The sequence below is a fragment of the Porites lutea genome, chromosome 5, assembly GCF_958299795.1.
Source record: "Porites lutea chromosome 5, jaPorLute2.1, whole genome shotgun sequence".
Classification (NCBI taxonomy): domain Eukaryota; kingdom Metazoa; phylum Cnidaria; class Anthozoa; order Scleractinia; family Poritidae; genus Porites; species Porites lutea.
The window spans coordinates 10,303,906-10,330,999 of NC_133205.1; the positions used below are offsets into that span (position 1 = coordinate 10,303,906).

Sequence of the window (27,094 nt, forward strand, 5' to 3'; positions counted from 1 at the left end):
CGAAGTATTCTCTGTACTTTCCGAGCAAGCGACGAAGTCGTAGTGTGCCTTTTCCCTTGAATAGAGGTGTCGCATCAATAGAGGTAACAGATACAAAGTGTAAGTGAACATTTTTCCAGGACCAAAATTTGTGTCCTCTGAATGGAGGTGTCCCTTTAATAGAGGTGTCACGTCAATAGAGGTAACAGATACAAAGTGTAAGTGGACATTTTTCCAGGACCAAAATTTGTGTCCTCTGAATGGGGGTGTCCCTTTAATAGAGGTGTCGCATCAATAGAGGTAACAGATACAAAGTGTAAGTGAACATTTTTCCAGGACCAAAATTTGTGTCCTCTGAATGGAGGTGTCCCTTTAATAGAGGTGTCGCATCAATAGAGGTAACAGATACAAAGTGTAAGTGAACATTTTTCCAGGACCAAAATTTGTGTCCTCTGAATGGAGGTGTCCCTTTAATAGAGGTGTCGCATCAATAGAGGTAACAGATACAAAGTGTAAGTGAACATTTTTCCAGGACCAAAATTTGTGTCCTCTGAATAGGGGTGTCCCAAAGGAGAGGTTCCACTGTAGTTTTCGTTCAGTAGATTTACAGTTTGAAGTTGTAAAAATGTTGGTATGCTATTCACACGTTATGCTGTAGTTCTTCCCAATATTTTATCGCAGCGCTCCACCTACAATTTGGAACCTCTAGTTTAATAATAATGTTGTTTCATCTTCGCTGTTGTTCATTTTAAGTAATTTGTTGGACAGGTGGCAATTTAAATTTATAAAATGATTAGTTTTATTCTGCGTTTGTAGGCTGTAATGGAAGGAAAGTGGCCGTCGAAAACCACAAGCTCGCATATGTGGAATAAGCTGAGAAATTTTTTTGCTGCTGTGTATGAACTTCAAAGACTGGGAAAACTGAGAAGCAAAGCAGGTAAACGATCAGTGGAAGGTATCAGTACTGAAGTTTGATTTAACACTCGCTTAGTAATGAGAACAAGCTTTATCACCCCTCACTACTTTCTTCAAGCTAGCTTGGAGCAGGTTTTCCGTTTGGGGGAAGGGAGCTAAATATCCCGAGGAGACAGCGAGGGAAAAATTGAAAGAGGGGAAGTGGGGAAACGGGCCGCCATTTCCCCATCTTTAGCTAGTGCTCGCTCGACTCTCTTCGCTCGTTGATATTTTTTTCCTTTTTCCACCCCAAGGAACCTGGTCGGTCCAAGGCTACCTTTCTCTCACTTGCCAAGCTTTCTCACCCCTCCCCCTCATCATACTGTCTTGCTCCTTCCCATCAGCATCCTCATCAGTCTGTCTTCCTCCTCCCTACACGCGTCATGTTTACAATAACTACAGGTGGAACGGATCGGTGTGTGATTGCAGCTCTTGTCTCGTGTTTTCTTTTTTGCTGTCTTCCCCTTTCTCTCCTCTTTTCTGATTGCTCCTGAAGACTCTAGACTCCCGTGCCAACCGTCTGTATCCACCGATATGCCGAAATGATAGCCCATATAAAAAAACATGTACCCGTATAAACAGTCCAATAAATTAAATACAGTCTGCAATCTCGCGTTATTCTTTCGTTTTTTATTTGTTTTTTTGTTTGTTTATGTTGTCATGTTATTGATTCAAATCACGCTTTTCCTAGATTCCTTATCGCCAACAGGATCAAGTAATGATCTTGATGTTACAGACTCACCAAGGAGAGGAATGTCCCTTCGGAAACCTGAGCGATCACGCACTCCATCACGCGAGCGTGAGAAAGCCTTGTCACGCGAACGCTTGCTTGATCTCGGTGAATCAAATGGAACTGAAGGGAGACGCACTCCTGATAGAGAAATCAAATCACGAAGAGAAAGAACGATCAGCGAAATGTCTTCGGCGTCTGAAGCCGCGGATATGCTGGACGTTTCCTTAACGTCGATCGATGGCACAGCGTTTTCGCAGAAGAGGCGGTCAAATTACGGTAGAACAATGAGCGAAACGTCGGTTCTGTCCGCCGCTCATTCGCAGCTTTTTATCAGCGCAAGTAGCGAGGACTCGGATCCGTATGAATATACAACCAAGATGTTAGATGAAGTGATATTTGGACTCCCGCTGGGCCTACAGCCCGACACCGCGCTTGAAGCAGTGATATGCTCTTGTAACCAGTGTGTTAAATGTAGTAGATACTTGTATGATGAAGAGATATTAGCAGGTTGGACGGCAGACGACTCCACTTTTACCACAACGTGAGTGCTTTTTAAATCCGCCCAAGTTCCCCGCATTCCTGAATCCATATGGGGAATGGGTACAAGCTTTCGGCACAACGATTTCTAGGATCATATGGTTGCCTTGAATACCATCAACCAATCATAACTAACGCTTGTGCACCCAAACGATCCCAGAAATCACTGCGCCCTAAACTTGCACCCATTCTCCCAAGAGGTTTTGGAGTGGGGAATATGATTCGTAATAAGCAACGAGTTCTAAGAGTCTTGTGAGTTGGAGGCTGAGTAGCCCGCAGTGATGAATTTCTGAGAACGTGTACTAGATTTTATTTTCTCTCCATATATTTATTTACTTTCGTTTATTGTCAACGCCGCCATTCCTGTCTCCTGAAGCCGTCAAAGACATTGTGAGGTTTTGGCTGGAGGAGACGTGTGCTGAACTTTGTTTAGTATTCGGCCGTCATGACGTCGAACCATAGTTAGACTAGGCTGATTTTCCAATAGAATGGGAACGTCAGTTGACGACGGCGCGCGCCAACCAAACAGTTGGCATGACTAATGACAGAACGGCAAATTACGCAACGGAGGTCACGTTCAGTCCTTTCCGCGCGCTTTCCCGTCGTTAATTGACGTTCCCGTTCGGTTGCTAAATCAGCTTACTCTTAACTCTTTTGTACTCAGTTGAAGGGGCTATGACTCAGATTAAAACTTTTTTGAACATGTTTTTTTTTTTCTTTTCGCCGACAAAAAGATTATATAAAGGTAGGTTACTCACCAAAATTTCAGCTTCTAAAGAGCTTTCCAACCCTATGAAATTCTCGTCTAAAGTAGCTCGAAATTCGAGAATCGGGGGCGGCCATCTTGGAGAATTCCTAGCAGCCTGTTGTCGAGTACGTGACATCAATGCGCCTAACCTGAGCTTGGCAGACAGATTAGGTCACTCAACATTTCTACTTTCTTCGTTTCGGATTGTGTTTTTTGCGGCCATGGCTTCTTGTGCAGCTCCGAAACGAAGAAACAAGAAGTTTTGAGTGATTTAACAAACTTAGGTTGAGCGCATTGACGTCACACACTTGTCACCAGGCTGCCAAGAGTTCTCCAAGATGGTGGCCCCCAGATCTCGAATTTCGGGCTTCTTTAGATGAGAATTTCATAGGGTTGGAAAGCCCTTCGGAGGTCGAAATTTCGGTGAGTAACCCACCTTTGTATAATCTTTTTTTGGCCAAAAGAAGAAAATCCTGCCACCTTGGAATGAACTTCTCCTTTAATAAACGTTGACGTGTTTTGTATTTCTCGTTTTCTTGGTTATTTCTTTCAGTTGTCCTTACTGCCAAACTCAGCAGGTAGCAAGTCTCAATATTAAAATCAAGGTAAGTTTTTTGAAACAAATGGTGTTGCGCTTGATAAAAGACATCAACAGCGGCCATTAAACGCAAGGCTCGGAAAAAATCCAGGCCGGTAATCTGGAAAGGTAGATTTTGTTGCTGGTGCGGTAACTTACTTGTCCAATGGATGAGGGTCCAGGCAAGTCAACCTCTAACTAAATCATTAACTAAGTCCAGCACGAAGTGGCTGCGGGTGAGGGAAATATGAGAGCTGTTTGCCCAAAGGTACAGACTGGAAATCAAGTTATTTTCGAGCCCCGTAAACGCCGACATTGCAATTTGTTTTTATCACACTCCTCTTGTATCACAGTTTTCATTTATGAAAATTTGCCATTTGTGTCTTCTGCTGCGGTAATCTGAATCTTCTGAAACGTTTGTAGGGGAGGAGTTTACGTGTAGAATGCAACAACTTTGTTTTCGAACTCGTTGAAAGAAAATGAATCCATGACGACAATTTCATTTCCTTAATCTGAACTTTTTTTGTTGCCTTGTGCGAAGTATAACCAAAGTTAGTGCTCTAACAACTTAAGTTAATTGACTTTCTCTTTGCATCTCGTTGTAGGATTATCGAAATTGTTTTTCGTCTCATCCAAGTTCCGAGTTGTCATCGAGTATTAACAGCTTTGGAAGCTCCGAACTGCTGCCGAATCCCGATGATGAGCCGAAATCTGGACATCTGAGCAACTCCGTTCCTACTACGATCGAGTCCAGTCTTCTTATGCAGAAGCTGGCCAGTCCCTCGCGGCCACTCAGTGCTGCTATGTCTCCTCCAGCGTCTAACCCAGTCCCTATACGAGCGAGTCATCATCGAGTGCGGGGTTACAGTATAAGTGCACCCTCAAGCGCTAATGCTAGTCCTTCTGGGAGCCTTCACGGGAGCCCGAGGCCTGGGTCGTGGATACAACGCACGCGCAGTAGTAACAGTACGTGTAGCTATGGAAGCAGCTGGTATGGTAAGCGGAAAATGCAAAAATTATTAAATTAATTTATTATGATTAAATTTGATTATAATTTGATTCGACCTAGAGGTAAGAAGTTAGTCGAACACTTCTCGTGACAAACCTTTGTTATGTTCAACTTCTTTGACCAAGTTCAATTTTCTGGCTTTGTTTGTGAACTGAAAACTAGTTATTTCATCGTATCAACTCTATTAGAATGTGGGCATTGCTCCTAAGCTTTGAAACGTTGTGGGAAAGCACATAATAACATAATAATCATAATCTAAGCTGGTATCAACCTTTTCATGATCAGCCATCGAACATTCGCACCCAGAATTAGTTGCTCTTTATCAAAGTTTGTGATACCATGATGCTGCGACTTCAAATTTCGTTTTTTCTTTTACACGCGGCACTAACAGTTGCCCTGTAGGACCGAAGACAGTATGGCCATTCAGTTAATTTGCCACTCCGTAAAGTAAAGGGAGAGTGACTGAAAGCTTTATATCCAACGCTTTCTGCGATCGTTAGGGTGGGCAAAGGCAATCAATTAGAAATAGTTAAGATGGATAAACAGTCACTCTGGCAGACAGATAGACAGACAGACAGGTAGACAGATAGACAGACAGGCAGGCAGGCACACAGACAGACAGGCACACAGACAGGTACACAGACAGACACACAGATAGACAGACAGGCACACAGACAGACAGGCATACAGACAGGTACACAGACAGGTAGACAGACAGACAGGCAGACAGACAGGCAGACAGACAGACAGATAGATTGATTGATTGATTGACTGATTCACTTTTATTTGAATACGGTAATTTCATAAGTTACATAACTTTACATGAAAGCCGTATACAAACAGAAGTAAATACTGTACAACTATTACACTAAAAATATGTACAAATAATAAAAATAAATAAAGTAAAATGTAGTCAACAGTTTGCCTGCCTACTAGCCAGTTTTCTGTTAAAGATAGCTTTAGATTCGGACGCTTTTATGTCATTTGGCAATGAATTCCACAGCATTCCTCCTCTGTATGAGAAAGACCCTTTATAATATTCTGTTTTTGGAACATGGTCCAGTACAACATTATATTCCGTATTTCTTAGCATAGACTTATAAGGGTTGTTCTCACAGACATTCGAGAAAAGATCGCTTAAGTAGCTAGGCATATTTCCATTCACTGTATCATACATTAATAGACTTAAGTGCCTTTGACGACTTGAGGCAAGCTCTTCCCAGTTTAGTTGTTTTCGTATTTGTGCTGAACGAACGTCATAACCTTGAAAGGTTATTATGCGTGCAGCACGATTTTGTAATTTCTGGATCCTAGTGACAAGTCCCTGGTCTAAATTGTCCCAAACAACGTCGCAGTAGTTGAACACAGGCTGGATAAGAGATTTGTAAATAGTATTTAGAACATCTAATAGTACATAATCACGTGCCTGTTTTAGACCACCGATGGATCGATTGACTTTTGAACAAAGTTTGTCAACATGCTCGTTCCATTTAAGATTTTTATCTAAGTGAATTCTTATATTTTGTTGTTTGGACTCGTTTAACATGGTTGTTGCCAATCTTAATTGGAAAGTCTCTTCCTAAGTTAGATAATTTGAAGGTAGTTGTTAAAAACATATACTCCGTTTAAGAGACATTTAAGCTCAACTTATTTGCAAGCCAGTCCCTAACGCGAGTTAGGTCATTATTTACCTTGGCATATAGTTCAACAGTGGATACAGAGGACGCATATATCGTGGTACCATCGGCATACATGTGTGCTTGGTATGGAGAAGACATCCAGGGAGATCATTAATATATGTAAAAAAACAGCAAAGGGCCTAAAATTGAACCCTGTGGAACTCCACGACTTATTAACTGGGGCTTAGAAACACAGCCCTCTACTATACACTGCTGTTGCCTATCTCATAGGTACCATGAAAACCACACGAGCGTTACCCCCTTCAGACCATAGAGCTCAAGTTTTTTTAATAAAATATTATGTGAAACGGTATCAAAGGCTTTGGCAAGATCAAGAATCACAATCAAATTGGTTATGCCTTTGTCAATGTTAACATACCGATTAAAGAAAATCATGGGAAGCAGACAGACAGGCAGGCAGACAGACAGGTAGACAGACAGACCCCGTTTATATGGAGAAAACTTGTCTCTGCCGTGTCAACTTTAGCGTAATTTGAGAATAAGGTTACCCTTTTGCCCTGTCCAAAAGCTGACGACAGCGCTCGCGCATGCTCTAATTGTCTCCCCTTGACCGAGTTGACCCTGCTGGGCGAAAACCGACCAGGAGGGTGACCCTATCATCGCAAAAGGGTAACCCAGCTAGGCGGATAACCCTTCCAGCCAACTTTTTGCTTCTCACATGAAAGATTCGTTACGTTTTGTAAGAAAATGTATTAAAAGTTGTGACGCCCTGGCAAGCTGGGGTAGGCGAGTGACCCTTCTAACGGGGACAACTTTTCTTTATAAAAACGGGGCCATAGATTGATAGACAGACAAACAGGCAAATCGCTCGACAGTTAGATTTAATTTACCCAGGTAATATTATCGGCTTGCACTGTTTTTTGTTTGTTTGTTTTTTGTGTTTTTCCCAATAAATGCTGCATAAATTTCTCAAGGCTTTTGTTGGATCATCAGGATAGTTTAGTGATTGATCACAATTTGTATCGCCTAAAATATAAACCTGATCCCTTGATTTAGGGAAACCAATCTACCAGAAAATTGTTGGAAACTTGCTAAGTATATTCGTTGCTGCTATTATCGAACCAAACCATCCTAGAAATCTTTGTGCCAATGGCTTGCTCCTTTTCCCCCTGTGGGTTATTCCGTGGTGGATTATATAAAAATCTTTATTTCTTGCTAAGTATTTGCTCACCACGCCCCGAGGGAAGTCATGTGATTAATGTTCACTTTGTTTAACCATCAGCAAGTGCCACCCGATTTGGGCATATTTCTGTGAGATGAATGAATGAGTAAATGAATAAATATTCTTGTGTTGTCTGTATTTCAGTGTCCAGACCGCCCGAGGAAAGAGAATTGATCACTGTTACCTACCTTAATCCCTTGGTCTTGAGAAAAGAACTGGAAAACATGTTCGAAAATGACGGAGTAGATAAACTCCAGTCTCCAAACGTAGTTCACGATAAGACTGACATCTTTTGGAATTTGGTGAGTAGAGATTGGAAGTACATGTTCTACTTAGTTATAGAACGTAGTGCTCTTGTAGCTTGATTTCAGAGGTCGCTAAGAGAATTTTACACAGAAACTTGTTATTTCAAAGCCAGAACTTCGACAACATTGTTAATGGTACTAAAGGAACGTGGCCGCGAAATGGCTGCCTCTCTTGTTATTTAAAGAAGCTTCATTTTAACGATCAGCATAGAACTGAATGACAAGGAAAATAACCAACAATAAATGTTCCGCCTGTCTCATAACTATACTCACATTGTGGGCCTATCTCCTCTAAAATATACAGCGTACAGCCTCTTTTTTTATACGCGCACAAGTCCCTCACACGAGTCCCGAGACGGGACAAGCGAGAGTGGCAAGCAGAAAAGAAAAATTTGCGTCTCCCGCCCCGCGCACTAATTAATCATCTTGCAGCTACTGCACTTAGTAATTCTCTGGAGCAACAACTATTTATCGTCTGTCTTCTTAGAATACATATTTGTTCTTTTGTAGGTTTGGTATTTCAAGCGGCTTGATCTTCCCTCGCATTTGACTAGTCACCTGTTGGCTACCTACCCTTGCAACGAAAAAGCTGACCGGTTAGAGGTAAGTGACGAGATTACAGTGTTTACTATCCTTTAGGCGAAGACCGTTTATTTCTTGCAAAATATTGGGGAGCTTAAACAACAACAACGGCGACGGCTACGAAAACGTCACGTAAAAAGTAAATTTGCGCTGCTTCAAAGTTTATGACCGCCGCGCTTATTCCATCTTGTTCAATGCGTTCAATTCTGGCAAATTTTTCTGGAATTTAATTCTAAAAACCTGTATCAAAGTTGAGGAAAAGAAAACATAAAGTCGTTGTCTCTCTGCAAACGGGGAATTTGGCACTTTCACGCCGTAGCCGTTACTGAAGCTCCTTACTCTCTTGTGCAGGAGATGCTAACAGTTTCTTCAAAGTTTTGCGTCCATTCCTAATGACAATTCTTACCTGTCTCATTATTTCTTGTTTTGGGCATGGTAGGGAGAACTTTGGCGAATGCATAGTTAAATACATAGGAAACTTTCAATATACGCATGCTCCCTTGTATGAAACGCTGACTGGTAGTTGTCACTTGACAGGAACGGCGCAGCGTATCAGGAATTGGAAGTCAGGTCCTAGTATCCACATCTTGGGATGGAGACAGAGAAGAATATGACATGGTCCCCCTCTATGTCCTCTGGAACGCTCCAGGTAAGTTAAATGAATCTTTTGTTTTGGCTCTGGAATTTGCGCAAATGAAATGATCAACAGCTACGTCCAGAAATAGTCAGAAGACCGACTTGCAGCTTAACCGCTGTGTTGCTGGGGCTTCTGGGTAACCCTGGTTGCCCATACTAGCCCGGATGTCTCAGTGCCGAAAACTGGTGCCCAATCACCCCGGAGGTCATGGATGAATTTGACATACTTATAAAACAACTCTTTCCTGAGGAATGAGAAACAAGAATTCTGTACGGGGATTTTGTTGTTATGCTATTAATTTTTGGATTTATTGTTGGTTAACAGCTGACCAGCAAGGCTCGCTGATGGACAAAGGACTAACAACAAGGAGGTACAAGCTGCGCAGAGAACGTTTAATTTAATTGCTTAGATTTTTTCATCTTTTCACATCATCTTTCCAAACACGACTTATTCATTCTTTACCACAGCTGATCTAGAAAGTAAAGTCGTTACTTTTTCGTATATGCTAAAACAGTGGATAGTGCTTTTCGTGCGCTCTGATTGGCTACTCAAGCACGGGATATCCAGTGCTGTTCACCTCTGAGCGACGCTAAAGTCACGTAGGTTACGAGTAAATTGGCTTTCCGGTTTGCTGCCGTAACAAGCGGCAAAATTTCACAAATAAACGAGAAAGCTGTACTGACAACACGAACAAGGCGACGAAATTCGTTTCGGCAGTTTTTACAAGTGAAGCTTTGTCTGTTTAACCTGTATTTATCGATAAAAGCGTGAAAAAAGTTTTTTGTTTTCAAGTGCAAATTAAGTCTTGCGTTACTTTATTTAGCTGACATGTTCATAAATAAGCTCAAAACTAAATTAAATGTTTTTTTTACAGAATGGTTTCAAATTCAGAAAGAATTCACAACCCTTTTTGAAGAAATGTCCCCGCAAGAACTAAACAAATGCCTTTAAAAGTGTTATTTTTCGGCAAGATAACGTGGCGGCAGCTCGATTATTTTCGCGCCAAAATTTTAATCGTTGACAGCAGTGAATGAGTGAAAAATCATAAGTTTTGTGTTCAATTATCTTACTGTTTTAGTATATACTAAAACAATTATTCAACTCAGTGTCGGTGGCTAGTGGTGGCAATTTACCTCGCCGCGAATATTCACAACTAGCCACCTCCACATCTGTGAATAATTGATAAACACCAAGGCAATGCATCCTCAAGGTCAGAGCGTGGTACTGAAGTGAAAAGCAATACTGGAATTTTCTGCCAGAACAGAGAGTTGAAGCCCCAGGCACTCGCTTTTTAATCTTGTTCGACACCGTTTTTCGCTACACAGGCTGCAAAACTATGTAAACGCTACAAAACTTCGCCTTCTAATTAGTCTGCTTACAAGGCAATCGAATGAGAAGATAGGCCCGCTGAATGGCCAAGGGTGGCCATCGTGATCTCGTGGGCCTGGTTTGACCCCTCTCGAACGCCCGATATGCCGGTTATCTTTCTATGTTTGTGGTTGTAACTACCGTAGGAAATATACAGCGCTGTTTTTTGTCCACGCTGATAGTGTTTCGTTGCTTTCTTTAGTGTTATGCAGTCCGTTGTAGCTCATATTCAAGAGAATGATGTCGTAAACCCAACCCTTATCCTTCTAGAGGAAAGGAACCGTCAAAAGAACATTAATCCCAATGCGAGATGGTATGTATGCTCTGATATTTACCTCTATATTTCCCGAAACCTTTTGACCAATTGCTCCCGAGAGGTGAGCACGACGAAAATGTGTCCTTTTACACAATGGCCACGAGGATCTGTTGATGAATTTGTCACACAAAATGGTGTCATTCAACCTTAGTCAACGATCAAAACTGTACCTTTTCTTTTTCGTGTTAACACAGTTGACGTCGGATGATCATAGTAGGGAGCTAAAGCAACCATGACAACGACGCCGACGCGAAAGTTTATTTGTGTGTTCGTGAGTGTGTAATTTATGAGCTTTTATTATTTGTTTTCCCACCTAAATAGTGAATACAAAACAAAAACAATGCAAAAAGTTAACAAATTACTTCAAAAACAGTACAAAACACAAAGTATCCAAACAAATTTTGATGTACGCTATTTAGATAACAACCACAAAAAAAATACAAATTAACATAGAAAACATTCACAATGCCATCAACAAGAGAAAAGGAAAAAAATACAACAATGGTCGAGACATTAGTGTTACATGCAAACTATCATTAATTATAAACTTATGTAAAGTGAAACTCATATGCGGGACACCCCTTCTACGAGCTTACAAATGGCAAAAATTTCTTCCATTTCTTAAAATGTGTGCTAACGTGAAAGTTAATAACAAGCAAAACGACACTCTGCGCATGCGTCACACTTCTTGGTACATTGCTTTGAAGTCCACTGCAGGACTGCGACGTGAGATTTCCTAATGCGACTTGATTTATCCAGGACGTGAATCCACGACGATGAATTTTCCAGGGTTCGCACCGTCTTGAAAAGTCCTTTAATTTTAGGGGAAGGCCTTAAAAAGTCCTTGAATTCCATTTTTCCTTGAAAAGTCCTTAAATTTCTGTACAAGTCCTTGAAAGGTCCTTGAATTTTCTTCAACTTTGAATGTAGTGGCCTGAAAAGAATTTTTTGATGCTTTTTGTTTGTGTGTAAGACAGAATATTAATCATAGCTCAGAGAATTTAAACTTTATGCAATAATTAACTATAAGTTAAAGGCAAGTGAACTGAAAAATGTAGAGAAGTTGGTGAAGCCAACCGTTTATGCCTTAGTCTTATTAGAATAGACTGGGAATGTGCATTTTTATACAATCTGTGAAATTAAATTCCTAGCAGGTGGTCCTTGAAAATCTAATTTGGTTCTTGAAAAGTCCTTGAAATGTCCTTAAAAAATGGTTTAATTTTTTTGTATGAACCCTGTTTTCCTTTCTCTTTTTATTAACTCGGATATGGTCCAGCCCAAGCACTCAACTCCCTGAAAATTCGTGCACATTTGACAAATTAAGCGATAAAATTTGAAAGAACGGAAATTCATTTTTAGAGACATTATCATTGTCGCCGTCCTCATCGTTGTCTAAGCTCCCTCATCTGACCTCACTGGCATTCAAAGTATTGGAAAGAAAACACCATTATTGTTAATCAGGTGGTCTAGATGGAAAATTTAGCAGGTAAGCCGTAAAAAGCTGTATAGATTCAAAATATTTGAAGAGAAAAACGCAATTATTCCTATTCGGGTGGACTAGGTGGAAAATGTGGTAGGGAAACCTAATGAAGCTGTGAAGCTTACATTATAGACAAGAAAACACGAAATGAGTTTTAATTTGGTGGTCTGGTGGGTTTGGTTTAGCTTTGGACCAGCTTTTCCATTCTCAAAATGGCCAATTTATGTTTGCGTACAGTGATTAGGTAGCCAGGCGTTTTACATCCTTTTGTCGTTTTCATTTGTAGGAGTGTGTATAGAGAGTTACTTTTCTTATCGCTGACAGCTTGTGGAACCGAAAACATTGACGTCGGTAAGGGTTTAAAAAATCGACTTATTTGCCCTGTTTCTAAATGTCTTTTCTTTCTTCACTGAGTAGCACTACTCAGCAGTAAGATTTGGCAGCGTCAAGTTATATTAAAGGGGAAAACGCCTCATCCGGTTGACGTGTGTCACTGAAAAACACCTTTGCTTAAACTCCCTACAATTTCACCTAAAGTACTGTCAATACTCTGTTATAACCTGTGATCAGGCGATTTTTTCCCCGCCCCAAAAAAATCGCCTGATCGCAGGTCAGCTATGTTAGCACTCTGCAATTATTACCTGGTTTAGTTATTAAGGTAATTGCGTTGTTGGTTTGTTTTGTCTTAAGATGCCTTCGACAAAGAGTACAGACGTGCGTATAAGCGTATCCTAGAGTCAAAGAACCACTCAGATCTACTTTGCCCAGAGGATAGATACCCACCGGCCAGAGCCGTGTACTGCAGGCGCACATTTGACTCTCCTACCCTCCAACCCAAGCTACCACAGTACCTCGTCAGCTCGTTCACGTGAAAAGGTGGGCAAAACGTCTGCAAGCCAGCCATAGACCACGTGTTAGCCGTGGCAAGTTTTTCACTGAGGAACGGATGAGCTGATGTTCCCTATTTTTGGTGGACCTTCGCGGATATCGACAGTCGGATGCGTCTGTTGTGAAGGTGGTCTAGAGGACAATCTTGAAGGAACGGCTCTGCGTTTAGCCTGGTTAGCTAGCAGTTTGTTTGACTAGAGGGATAAACAGCTTTGAAAAAGCGCACGCTTTTCGCAGCTCCGCAAACAAACCCGCCAGCTACGCAGCTACTTAACGCGCTGTCCTAATCTTCGTGTTAGTGTCCATTCATAATGTATTGATTCGTCTCATTCAGAATGTCGTTAAATTATTTTCAAGAGTCCATGGGAAATGATTCAAGCCTTTTATTTTCAAGGCATCTGAATCATCAGAAAAAAAAATTAAACTTTTATAGGTGACTATTCCAGATCTGTGTCCACTGTAGACGGGCTGCAGTCTACTTTTATCCTTGTGGTTGCCGTTTTGTCTTTTCTCCGGATGAACGCGTGCTTTTTTTCAAACCATACATTCTGATATTCTTGCGGATTCTTAAGAAAAAACAGAATAACATTATTTCACATTCATTGCAATTGTCTTTTTTATCAAATCATTGCTCAGAGGAACTACAGTGTGCCTGTGCCTTGAGTGGAAATTATTTTCCCAAGATTGAAACGAAATTCAGTTGAGACAAATTAAATTTTAAGAGGTTTATTGAAGATAAGCTCTTTAGAAGAAAAAGCTCTCTGATTATTGATTTCTACATATTTTTAGCGAACCTCGGCAAATTTTAACATTTCCTGAAAGTGAAAGCTGATAATATATTTATGAATGTTTGCCGTCGATTGCTCTGTTGAATCTAAAGGAGTGAAGAACTATCAGAAACGTTTACACCAGTTTATTCCTTCCAATTATTTCACTGATAAAGTAGTTCGATGTAATGCAAGAAGGCTTCACGAGTACCGAAATCGCCTTGTTTTCTTTCATTTTAATATCAAGATCTAAAAATTTCCATTCATTGGACAAGCAGGTGTTTCTTTTTTGGTAAGTCTGTTCACGAGAACGACACAAGCTCATCGCGTGTTTCTCCGTACGAGAGAAATGTCAGTCTCTTCCGAGTACCAAAAACAAAATTGAATTAAAAAATTAAAAATTGCTGGTGTAGATGTAGCTAGTTTTATGAAAGGCAATACCGGTGTCTCCTTTTTGTCTTAAAATGTGTGATGAATTATAAAAATGCTCGGCAGCTTGCTGGTTATAATTTAATTTTAGACGCAGTGTAGGTCATAATTTAGTGTGCTCAGTCAGGGAACATATATTGTTCACGTTGAGTCTTCTAGTTACAGGGGCACCGAACGACGGTTTCCCCCTAAATACATTGATTTTTAGGCTATCCAGAATACTTTTAGATCTCTAGGAATGCATTCTAAGCGGCGCTATAAAAGTTTGTATCTGTACGGTCATCCTGGGGGATGTCTTTTCTAAATTACAAGGGCTTCAGAATTATTTTCCCGAAAATTACATGCGATTTAACGAATTACGAAAAAGAGCATTTTACTGATTCCTCTCTCTATCACATTAATTGTACATGAATGGAACGATCATTTAAGAATTTTTAGCCGTCCTCAAGTAATAGAAAATTCTAGGCAATACTTGCCTCTCCGAACAGATATCTTACAGAAAACAGTCGTTGGTTGCCCCCTGCATTATTTCTTAACTAAAACACTTAATCACAAAATTCTCAGGGTAATTTTATTGCAACCGTTTTTTCGGTCGTCGCACAACACCATGGCGTTAGTTCGGGAGAAATGTTGTGTGACCACCTCAATTTCGAGGTCATGACAGTCAGAATATAAAATAAGAATGGCTACACTTTCCTTTCTTTCCGTGGTAAAGAAAACACGCGCAAGTACGAAATTGCCACTCTTAAAATCGAGTAGCTTGTGAGGTAGCTGACCGCAGTATACTTTAATTGCCAACACTTCAGAGTTCTTAAAGAATGCTAGCTTTGTATCAGTTTTTGTCGCAGTGAGGGCACCAGACAGATGCCTATTAATCTGTGGACGAATTGCAATAAGTTACCATTGGTAACTGTACCTAAAGGAACTCTACGATTTGAGAGTTTATGGAAAGAGTTGAGAGCAACCTTGAGTCTTTGATCAGTAATGGCGTCTCTAGACCCTTGGTACAACCAAGTTCGCCCCTAGGTGTCTCTCCTAGCTTGCATGAAGCGCGCGGTGTTTTTGGGAAGGTACATTGCATCACGTGGTGGTCGCGCTTCGTATTCCGTATCTTTCCCATGAGTTCCAGTGCGTTCAGTTTTTAGCGAGATCCTGGGACCAGTTTCTCTCAAGTCCCTGTAACTTTTCGACCCCGAAGGCAAAATCCAGAGTGAAAACCAGTTGTATGGAAGCACGGTCCCCAGCTCACAAACCAGTCAATTTTGTTTCGTTTACTGAGAGTTCCATTGGATCGTTTTCAGATCCATTTAAACGATGATTTTGGATCTAAACATGGAAAACCTAAAACAGTTAAACGGGACTTTCGAGAAACGGACCCGTGGTTTCTGAGAACGAAGGAGCTGGGATGTGTTGTTGGCCACCTTTCCTCTCGCGCGTTTGATTTTCTTAATTGTTTGCTTTTCATTTATTGAAACACGAAGGCAAAAAAGTGGGCTGCTGGCAGTCTTATGCGCAGAAGGTATTTACGATAACAAGTATCGAGAAATTGTGAATTATCTTTCATGTTTAAAGTTGATGCATTGTAAGTTATTATTGTACATATTGAAATCATGTCAATGTTTTTAAAACAAATTGTACAGCGCTTATATAAATTTAGATTGCTGTAAACGCCGAGATCGTGCTCGTCAGTCTGCAATAAAAGTAGCTTGCTTTGTATCTTTGTTTGTTTGGTTGGTTATGATCTATCTGGCCTTCCTAGGCAGTCCCCGGATTGCAGAAATTCAAGTGCCCTGCATGGTTGCCTAGGGGGTTGCTAGGGTACCCGGTACTGCAGTGGCACAGTACCAAATTTCGTTTGAATGCTACATTTAAGATCCGATTTCATTGTTTGGCTCGTACAACATGTTTGTCACCAAGGGAAGTGCTGACGCTTACGTCAAGGGCTGTCACGTTATGAAATATACTCACGTCAGCTAAAAGGAGCGGAAGACCAGCGCTCAATCGGTGAATCTTGCTAGACAACTATTAACAGCAAGTGACACACGCATACCAACCCACCGCCTGTCCAGCACCTGACGCATGCGCACTGTCATATCACCCTGGCAGTGGCAACCATGGACAGCTGTTTCGCCTTTGTTAGGGCTCATCAGCATGGCATGTCTGTCGGGCCTTTGAATGAACAAAGAATCAGTCAGAGGCCCTTTACTGCCGAGGCGAGTGCAAAGCACTCTTTTTAGCACCAGCTCCATACAACACATAATGGAGCTTAGTATTGGGTTGGAACCCCACTGTAGTTCTCCCACGACATGCTCTGGGAAGGCAGATCAACATTTCTGTCTTGCGTTGCGTTTTTCTAAAGGCGTTGCAGTGATGACAAGACAACCAACATTCTCGTCGAAAGTTGACTTATTTTAGGTTTCTTTCGTCTACATTTGTGTTACAGACTTCAAGACATGTTTTAAATAAAGTAATCTCGTTAGCGTGTCCGATTCTATCGTCTAGTAAACCTGTTTTAACACAACACCTGCTGAAGTTTCACCTGGCTGCCGATCGTTTGGTGTCTGGTTAGCTTGGTGGTTTAGCCAAACTATGCATTATTCAAAGCAGCTGAAATAAAAGTTGCTAAAAAAACCTTCTGCTTAAAAGTTGCCGCGCACAATCTGGACAGGCCTAATCTCGAAGTTGGAAACGATAGCGCTGACAAAGTCCCTCTCTACTTGCAACCACAGGCGGTAACCACCCAGTCTTTCATTTGCTTCAGAACGTAAGTACTTTCCCCTGGCCCACCATAGTACAACATAGAAATGGGGGCCATTTGTGTTGGTGCACAGCAGGGGGCGTTGGCATATCCGGGAGTTTCCTGGTGCATCATCAGCTGTATCAGAGCGTGGTTACTCTGCGTGTTATCGTACCGATCCAGGCATGTTCCCGCGCAGTAGGAAGCCGAGTACTGTTTAGGAGCGATGACCCACTTGTCCCATCCTAGGTCCTTAAAGTTGATGTTAAGTTTTTGAAGTCCACACTTGCCCTTATGACTCGATTGATCTGATCTGCGATCTCTTGGGACTCTCTTAACAGTGGATCTCTGTAATTCAGCAAAAAGGGAACTCGTAACACTGCAGTAAGCGACTATGAGTGGCTGGAAAGTGGCGTTTTTTTGCCGCGTTGCAAACCGAATTGCATTAATGGTAAGGCGAGGTGATCCGGCTATCCTGACAGAAACGCCTGCGTTAGTTTGTGGCTTGCGGTCCCAGCGGAGGATTATGCCCCGTGGCAACTCAAAGCTTATCCAACCAACAGTTTGTATGGCTACAAGTTTGGATGCAATTTCTCTGCCACTGTAAAGGTCATGGATGGTGACCAACAGGCTGGAACGTGAATATGAGGTATGATTCGAAGGATACTTGTAAAGTAGAAGTTTTGCAGATTTCAAAATCTCGTTTGTAGGAATTGAAACATTGAATGTGAAGTTGCTGTCGTTGGAACCATCTATAACAAAAGGAATAGAAAGAAGTTATGTCGTAAAACAGTTTGATAGTGTTTTTTAAATGCTTACTAAGCATAAAACAAAATCTCGGTAAATAAAAAAAACAAACAAACAATTCAGAATAGTAGAGAGACGGTCCTTGAAAGATTAGTCACCCTTAAATTGTACTTAAAAACAACTACATGGAGATTGATAATTGAAGCTTTGAAAACTACAATTGAATTTTAAAACATTAATTTAAAAAAAAACGCGCTTTAGTTTTTGTAGCACTTTTTCCTTGGAAGTGTCTTACATTTTAAAAAAACCACGTCCGTCGCGACTCTGAACAAATAGACACACTGGATTGAAATTCTTCACCCCTCTTTGGATAATGTCAAATCTTCAACCGTTACCCACCAAACCCTCCCCACCTCCGCCCTCAAGAAGTTTGTGTTAACCCCCTCTTTCTGGGGACCCAACATAGTCATGAAATGCCTGGGGTATGCAGGGGTCGGGGTATGCAGGGGTGGGGGGTATGCAGGGGTGGGGGTATGCAGGGGTCGGGGTATGCAGGGGTCGGGGTATGCAGGGGTGGCGGTATGCAGGGGTAGTGTATGAAAAACTTTTGAATCGATGGGCACACAAATCTTCTTTTTTGTGTGCACAGATGCGCAAAACGGAAAAATCTTTTTAAGGCCATGTCTCTAATGAGACGAAGAGGATACAGGTATATTTTTCGGCGATCATTTGACAAGCTTTGTTTCATTTCAAGACAAAACAATTCAATGCTGCGAATTCTAGATATCTGTTGAGATCAAGACCTTCTCTTTACAAAATTTGATACAAACTTCCGACGTCAGCTATTATAAAAGCACCGCCACCATAAACAGGAAACGTCGTTTTTTTTATAAGCATGCATGTCTGTAAAAATGTTAAACAAAGGTGCTGTTGATGAAGTTTATGGGTGCGTAAGTAGTTTCATTTTCGCCAACTGCTAGTTCTTCTACTTCATATTCTTCGTTCGTGTTCTTAGTTCCACAGTCTTAAAGTCTTCTCGTCCTTACCTTAAGCTATGTATTGACTCCCACCTCTGTTCCAGAAACACGAAGCTCTACTCGCTTATCATATCGGGGTTCTTAATCAAATTTTGGGCTAGCTCATTCATCACGGAGCTTTCTGTTTTCTTCTTTCATTTTATTTTTTTTTTCGGTCAACTTTTATCTACCCTGCATTTTTGCTGATCTACGTTGTTTGAGAAAGATCCCGACTGGTTGAAGAAAAAGCACTGAATAGTTCCAGAAGTTTTCAATTTTAGTTTATTCGAAATCATCGAGCCAACAACAGAATGACCATGATAGAAACATCCATCTTTGACTCCGAATTCCACCATTTCAATTAGTTTCTGTAGAGTTTGGCGCAAACTTGTTAAAATTGGGGAATACGTGTAAAAATAAAAACTCCTGAGACAATTACTCAGAACTCAATGATTACTTTTGTCTCTTATGATTGTTTCCAACATGCAACAGTTGGTCCAATCTATGATTAGTAAGTTACTTCTCGATGTGTCCTGATTTGTAAATGGCTCAATATTGGATTACGGTCGCTTCTATCGGATATAGTGTCCCAATAATAGACGGCTTCATACAGCTGTTTCGCCGGCTAAGGAATACTAAGTTAAGTCTGAAAACTGTCCAGCTCCAGCCTTACACTTTATACCGGCACCATGTATTTTTGAAAGAACAGACACCCCTTTCGTGTATCTTCAACTGAAGAATGGTTTTCCTTTCACGTGCTTACTGGGGAACTCTACATCCCTTTTCTAACCGTAAAACAGAAGGTCTGATCTCCTTGCTACATGTTTATCAAAGCAGCGTTTAATAAATTACAACATGATACAGCCTGTGCTAGAATAATTTTAATGTAGGACCATTTTATAACTCACAGGACAGATTTTTCTTACTTCATATAATTCAATTTAATATACACGTAACCTGCGTACTCTAAACCTTCTGTATAGATCTATACTAATGTTCACGACGAGTGGCTCGGCTGTAACGCAGGCTAATATACACGAAGTTTGAAAAAAGGTGCCTTGTAGTTTTGTTTCATTTGAATCACAAACTAATGCTACATTCTTTTAAAGCAAAATTAACCATGTAACCAGCAAAAAACAAAATGTTGTGCCCTACAAGCCTAAAACTAGGGGCACTCAACGACTTTTTGCTGTAAAATATTTTAAAAACTGTTTGAAGGAGCAAATATTGCATAAAAAATTGTTAAGCTTGAAAAGGCTAGAATTTTCTGGATAACCGTTCTGTTTGTCTAAGAAATTCGGAGTTTTTCTGCTTACTTACCCACGTTTTCAGTAGCAAGACACCGTCATTATTGTTTAACTGAAATTTTGGTATAAAAAGACAACATCCACGGTTATTCCATATCTTCGAACTTTCGATCTCACTCATCGGGTAGATAACAGTTTCACAAGGGGGATAAGATGAAAAAACCACCTAAACTTTCGAGGCAACCAAAGTTCGCGTAAGACTGACATTCTAACAGATATTAAATAGCATTTAGAGCAGCTCGAAATTAAACAAGCAGGTTGCTAATGCATAGAGAAAACCATATGAGACACTTTTAACGTATACACCCATTAAACCGATTTACAAACGACACAATGAAAGTCCAATTTCAAAGCAAATAACTCACCATTATCGATAAATCCGTGAATATTGTCTCCCATAAAAGCGTCCGGATTAATCACTTGTCCGTTTGATTTCGAGATGCGCAGGAAAAGCCGAACCATGTAGTCTGATGCTTGTATATCTCCGAGGGGGTTTGATTCCGACAGGTTTTCCGACACAGGTGGGATGCCCTCTGGCTTGGCATTCAGTAAGCTTAAAAGATCTCTGCTGTTTGTTGTATTTCTTTTCGCAGACTGAGTAACATTGCTGCCAATACACAACAGAAAAAACAAATGAAGAAGTAACTGAGGCGACATTGCCATGATTTCATAAGTTTTAATCGTGGACTGCGCGGCGAGTGGTTAACTGTGCCCAGCGAGGGAGTTAAAACACAGTAGTGGAAAACAGATATAACTGTTAGAGAGTTTATATAGCCAAATCATGGCGCATCTGTTCAGTGTCTGTTTAATGTTGAAGGAAAGTTATAAAAATAAACAATTAGAGGTAAAGACAACCCTTAAAAGATAACTCGGTAAGGGATTTCCTTTTCCGCTTTTTATTATTATTTTTATTATTATCCCGATTTTTCATTATACAGTGTGGCACACGCTGATACGCGATCCCACCAAGGGATCAGGGGGAGGGGTACTCCCTTATATAAGCCATATAGGTATTTGTCGCCCCAAAGGGTATGGTTTTTGTACCGGTTCGGTCTGAAAACGGGTATAGATTTTGCCCACATTAGTCTGGAAACGGGTATGGTTTTCGGGGAAACTACTGGAGTGCATGAACGTATTTGTTTGAATCAGGAAGAACGAGTAATATGCGAAAACGAAATGTTTGAGTTCTAGTCTAAAAGTGAAGACTTATGATGTGTCAGGCGCTCTCTTACATATGGGCTAAAACACGACAAGCAAAACAATATCACCAACGAAAATGTTAAGGTTTGATCATACTGCTCCAAATGATCAAACTTTGCTGCAAACGAGTTTGAATAGACCCTGAGCAAAAAAACACGTACTTGATAATTTGTTTATTTTTACTTCACCCTCATTATATGTCACATATATCTAACTTTACCACATTTGTCACCCTTTATTTCTGCAGGGATGGGCTTTTACACGCGCTTTGCGGATCAAATGATCTGAGGAGTTAAGCTGTTAGATCGACCAGTTCGAGATCAATGGAGATATCATCCGGAAATTATGATAACCTGAAAGCACTGAAACCAACGAAGGTTTATCTTCGTACAATCCGTGATTGTTCTCCAGAACTACAACAGCGGAAATGAAGTGGAGATACTACTGATTGAAAAGATAGAAAAAACTCTTTTGAGTGAAGGGTCCTCGAATCAAAGGGTTTCTATTACAAATCCCGATTATTTTCTCAGCGATTTCGGTAACATGCAGCAGCAAATCATGTATTCATTGCTTATGCGCTAAATAGTGCTCATCACTACTGAAATGAAGAGATGGGTACATCTTGCCCGCTCGGGATTTGTCGCCTTGGCCGGCAAGAAAAATTTCCCTTTTCAGTCATATAATAAATTCTTTATTGACCAAGCTTGTTTAATCAAGATGGCTTTATCTTGGCCTCGTTCTTTTCTTTTGTCGTTTTTATCGACCTTGACTTCGCCTCGGCCAACGACGTTATACTGAGGAGGAGGCCAATATCCAGTCATCTTAACCTCACAGTTGGTAAACCGAAAACAATTATATAGAATACAATTCATGGAATGTGCTGGCGTACGGTATTTACGTACGAGTTGTTGACATTTCTGATTCAAAAAACGAGTACATATTAATAGACAGAATTGGTATTCCAAACTTTACAACCTCGCTAAGTAATTATAGTTACATAAACCCTTCAGTTTATACGCCCATCTTGAACAATATCCCATGTTCTTCCCGTCAGAGGCACGATTATATGCGAGCTTCTGTTCCCGTGCCATGGCTATTCAAGATTGCTTCAAAGGCGAATCCCCGTCTAAGCACCGCTGATGGTCCCCGCTCGCTGATACTTGCGTCCAATATTGTCGACACCCCGGCATAGAGTAGCAAAAGTAACAGTCTAAAACCGTTGAAATTTCAGCTAATACCCTGCATTCCCCTGAAACCCGTAGATCCAAAAGACATTTATTTATTATTTTCTTGGCCGGAACCCTCTCTTATCTCAGAGACTGGGTAAGCGCCTTCCCCCACCCTCCCCCTCAGGATTTGAATCTGCCCTGGTGATAAACTTAGCCCTTTAAAACAGGGGTGGGGCAATGATCAAGCAGTGCTTTGTTTAATTCAGTCTATCCTACAATCTTGGACAGCAACCCCCCCCCCCCCGCTCCTAGCCTGTGTCGCAGACTGTCTAAATACCCGATAGATATGACTATATCGATTTCTCTATTTAGTTCTCGATCGAGTGACAAGTCCTGCGTCAGGGTACAAATTTCCAATCTTGGACAAAATAGACAGAAAATCTAGTCCCCCCCCCCCCAGCCTCCTGCAAAATCAAGGATGAAGCCGAGCGAAAAGTAACCTAAAGGTAGAATTTTCCCCTCCTTGATTTTGGGCGAGGGGGTCTAGATTTTCCATCTAGTTTTGGCCAATCAGTAGACAATAGTAGGCAACTGAGTATTCATGCCAGTGGAGAACAAACTACAATTGTAGTCCGTACCCATACAGTTATTAGTATGATAAGTATTATCAAATGTCATTTTTCTTAAAAGTGCCAGTTGAAAGTGAATTGAGAAGTGTGTTTTCAAAACAAAAAGGCTGAATTTTAATTAAAAAATTTCATTTGTACAGTCTCGTGATCTGTAAACTGAAAAAATTTTTATTAGCCGGCACGTTACAGTGGAGTAGTGCTGACTAGCTATCAACTAGTCTAAACAAGTGAACTGCATGTGAAATAAGTGAAAATGTTCTGACTATGCTGATTCTAGATAATACTAGTTCTGCTTAATTTAACTGAGATTCTGGAAGGCAAGCTAGTTCTTGCCCGTTAAGTAATTCAAGTTATGTTAACTTGGTACAACAAGTGTTATGTTAGTGTTAAAATGTCCAGTTTCTTTAATGTAAGTAAAGAAGTGTCTCTTCAAAATAACAATGCTGAATAAAAGTTTCATTAAACAGTTCTGATCAGTTTTATGCTGCTTGGGGGCCTCTAAAACCTGCAAACGGAAAATAAACAACCTGATTATTTCTCTCACGCTTCTTCTTCCACTTTCAATTCCCAGTCTTTCATCAAGCCGAGGTACTTACCTCCGTAAAACCTTAAGGTTAATTGCTTTTGCTAATATGCCATTTGCTATACATAAAAAGGGGTTGTTTCTTGGTGTTGAGGAAACTATTGTTGGTTCGCTTTTGTTTTTCAATTCGGTGCAGGGGGTATCAGTGTTCAATGTCTTTTCATTCTTTTTCCGGTATTACATTAGCCTAAGAAAATTACCCTAAGTCAAGTTTTCTTATTGTTGTTATGAAGAACACATTAATAGTTTCCGTCTGGTAGAAACACCAGTGACGAGGTTGACAACGAGACATAGTTGAGGGGCCACTCTTTTGACGTTAATTTCTTACAAGATTTAACTGAACACACCCATATCCTGGAAAAATCGAATCTATATCACTGAAATGAAAGCCCAAAGAAATTTGGTGGCGCGTATTTCATAACCTGTATACTGATATACTGTACTTGTGGCCTGTCTGAGCTTTCTGGGGGGTAAATTGATCGGCAAAAACTAATTTCTGTTCGAACGTTCTGGTAGCCAGCTTGAAAATGATGAAATAAATAAGCTAAAATAAGATATCAGAAATCAGAAAGTCTTAACTGATCACAGTCCCGGCGCGAAAACGAAAACTTCTAAGACTTAGCTACCATAAGATCGATTGGAAAACGCAAATCTTGAATGTAAGAATTATTTCCCCCGTAGGGATTTCGCTTAGAAGACAAAATCCCGAGGAGGCACGATAGTAACTCGCGTGTATATACTTACAGCTGAAATATACAGTCAGTATGCCAGAAAAAATGTGGACATGCTTGAACAGGGGCCGCGAGGAATCGGTAAGTAATGATGGCGTTTCTGTTGTTCGCGCCCGCAAGTACGAGATGGTTAGGATAACGTAAAGACAGAAAATCCCGAAGGGACCGCTTAGATAGATTTTGTGACATTTATTGTACAGTCATACTTCGATACTCTTTTACTTTACGTGAATATCAGGAACATTTCATAGGACATGTTACCCTACATTAAACTTCACGTTAACAAATAACTTTGAAACAAACGGCGCGCCATAGCGGTATCTACACAACGAAGTCTTCGGATATAACGAACGATTTCTTTACTCTAGTAATAGTAAGATATTTGAAAAGGTGGCCAGGCAAGCACATAATTCACAAGATTGATAAGGTTCCGAAGATGGCCATGGTTTTATAACTCGTACTTTTTAAAGTGCTTTCTTGGTTTCCATCATCAAATAATCCTACTGCTACAGTTTTCGCAAGTAGTAATGCTGAGGAGATTTAAAAAGTAGAAATGCGCGCTCGCTAGTAAAAACATAGCAAATGGATTCGAATGTAACACAGCGCGTCAACAGGGGTCACTAACAAGTTAGATGTATGAAAGGGTAGTAGCCTGCGTAGCAAGCGTTTCCAATAGAGCTTGCTACACAAGCTAAAGGGTAGGACAATATGACATTTAGCTTCAAAGGGCCTACCCCCGGGGCTTGCCTGCGCGTGAACAATTCATTTTAAACGTTGCCAATGTGAAGACTTTCGGGAGTCACACAGTTCTTTGATTATTCTCGCACTTCTGTTTCTTACTGTACGACGGCTTCACAATTCGCTTGCTTTCAGTCATTTTTTTTTCCAATACTTTTTCGCACGTGTATGAAGCTTTTTAACTTGTTTTCTGAAAAAGCGGAAGCAGGCGGACGAGCAAAGTCTAAAGAAAGGACTTTGGTCCTGATGTTCAAGCAAGCTAGGACATGTTCTCAGTTTTTTGACATGACGATGCGTCATACTCCCGGGCATTTGTTGGTTTATACTTCCGGGTGTCGACGTGATCATCCCGGTCGAACTGTTTCCTTACGAAGTTTGAGGACAGCTTCTTCCGGTCGAACTGTTTCCTTACGAAATTTGAGGACAGCTTCTTGTATGTGTATCTCAGTTTTAAAGACAACCTGTCACAAAACAATTCATTCTGTTCTAAATATATAATCACTTTAAAAGAATATTTACACCCAAGACAGAATTTTAAGGACAGTTGTGACTCTCTCTAGCACAACACTCAGCAAAATGCGGCTCGATACGTTCTTTGTATTAGTTCTTTTTGCAAGTTTTTTTCTTTGCTCTGTCGATTCGTGGCGCCGTAGACGCCGTAGGCGCTGTTATCGTAATTGTACGCCGGGAGGTTGGAGTTCATGGACCACCTGCACAAGAAGTTGTGGCACAGGTACACAATATCGCACCAGAGGCATCTCTGTGTCCGCTCAGTGCGGAGGTACCTGCAATGTTGCTTTGAAAGAAATATGGTACTGCAACAGACACAGTTGCCCCGTTCATTGTTGGTGGAGCTGGAATGCTTGGAGCCGGTGCACTGGGTGTGGAATTTCCCAACAAACGCGCACAATGCGTATCACTCGGTATCCAAGTTTTGGGGGAACAGCATGTCCGAGCCAACGAAGTCAGACGCGAAGTTGTAGTACAGGGGTGTAAGTAAAAAAGAAAGCGTTATTAATAGTAATAGTTGCTTATTCAACGGAGAGTTTCCTCGTTTGTTAATTTGAGTGCTTATTCATCTACTTCTCTTGTGCTATGAACTGTACGTCTGAAGATCTAGTAAGTGTTACGTCAGCTATTTACATTTATGTACTAAGTATAGGCTCAGTGGCTACCAAAACAATGTTAGTTTACTTATTTTTTTTGTCGCGACTTCTTTTTCTATGTTTGCAACGTGTTTCCTTCTCTTAACTCCACTTCAATTTCCAGTTTCTGCTGATCCTCTCCGAGTATTTCAAGAATTTCATTCAAAGCGTTGATGTTAATTTTATTGATCCAACGGAAGATTTTCTCGTTGAGGAAGTGAAAGAAAAGAACTTCCGCGATATTCTATCCGGTCGTTAAAGTACCTGAAACGGAAGGTCATAAAACGTTTACTTAAGCAATTTTATAGAATTACGGAAAAGTCTCAAGTCACGTTTGTACCCACCGTAGAACCTGACTGAGAAACCCACTCTAACGTTTTCCTCCAAATTGAAAAACTGGAGACTTAAGGTTGAGGTTGTCAAGAGCCAGATAGCAAAAGTGCGAGACTGACACGAAGCAGGAGAAATTGATTTATCCATATACTTAGTTTTTAATATTTGTCGGCTATAACTTGTAGACCAGAATTGACCTTTCCATAAGATCTTTGAGTTCTTTCCCGCAGTTACGCTTTTTAGACTAGAACAATACTGATCGACTTGTTAGTAATTAGAAGATATCTGTGAGTGTTAGAGTACCTGTCCCTCAATCCGGCATTTAATTCATTGATGTCCTGTTCCCAACCGTCCCTTGAAAAGACCCCGTTACAATATTCAAGGATGCCTTGTACGAAGCTTATGCATTGAGTAGTTAAGTATGTTTTCCCTAACCTTTTCTGTCTCTAAGAGGCGGAGCAACCTCGTTCAGGAGAGAGAACCTGGGAACGAGGTTGGGAGTTCCGTTAGTGAGATCACGTAATCACTCTTACATTGACGAGTTAGAAAAAACCTTATTACGCACCAAATATGTTAATGATCATCATA

General features: G+C 40.8%; 2 protein-coding genes across 3 annotated transcripts in view; one reads left to right on the top strand and one right to left on the bottom strand.

Moving 5' to 3' along the window:
- The window catches only part of LOC140939085 (C-myc promoter-binding protein-like), a 45,517-nt gene extending 29,624 nt beyond the window's left edge, over window positions 1-15,893 (top strand). For both annotated transcript variants that reach the window (XM_073388640.1, XM_073388641.1), the window contains 11 exons: window positions 796-916; window positions 1,625-2,207; window positions 3,505-3,556; window positions 4,134-4,524; window positions 7,544-7,701; window positions 8,215-8,307; window positions 8,824-8,935; window positions 9,248-9,293; window positions 10,494-10,604; window positions 12,374-12,438; window positions 12,778-15,893. In XM_073388640.1, coding sequence (XP_073244741.1) covers window positions 796-916; window positions 1,625-2,207; window positions 3,505-3,556; window positions 4,134-4,524; window positions 7,544-7,701; window positions 8,215-8,307; window positions 8,824-8,935; window positions 9,248-9,293; window positions 10,494-10,604; window positions 12,374-12,438; window positions 12,778-12,959 — 1,914 coding nt within the window. In that variant the 3' untranslated portion in view covers window positions 12,960-15,893. The remainder of the gene's footprint in view (window positions 1-795; window positions 917-1,624; window positions 2,208-3,504; window positions 3,557-4,133; window positions 4,525-7,543; window positions 7,702-8,214; window positions 8,308-8,823; window positions 8,936-9,247; window positions 9,294-10,493; window positions 10,605-12,373; window positions 12,439-12,777) is intronic.
- A 666-nt stretch (window positions 15,894-16,559) lies between these two features.
- On the bottom strand, window positions 16,560-20,690 carry LOC140937375 (bone morphogenetic protein 6-like). Its single transcript, XM_073386928.1, has 2 exons — window positions 20,344-20,690; window positions 16,560-17,660 (listed from the first exon to the last, which is right to left on the bottom strand). Exons 1-2 carry the CDS (start codon window positions 20,639-20,641, stop codon window positions 16,885-16,887), a joined length of 1,074 nt encoding a protein of 357 aa, XP_073243029.1. The 5' UTR covers window positions 20,642-20,690; the 3' UTR covers window positions 16,560-16,884.
- Window positions 20,691-27,094: the final 6,404 nt, after the last annotated feature.

What these genes read in the sequence shown, in the direction of transcription:
- LOC140937375 (XM_073386928.1), bottom strand. Translation starts at nt 20,641, where the DNA reads ATGGCAATGTCGCCTCAGTTACTTCTTCATTTGTTTTTTCTGTTGTGT. An exon ending in TCACGGATTTATCGATAATG is followed by an intron (nt 17,661 to 20,343) that starts GTGAGTTATTTG and finishes CTTTTGTTATAG; the next exon opens with ATGGTTCCAACGACAGCAAC.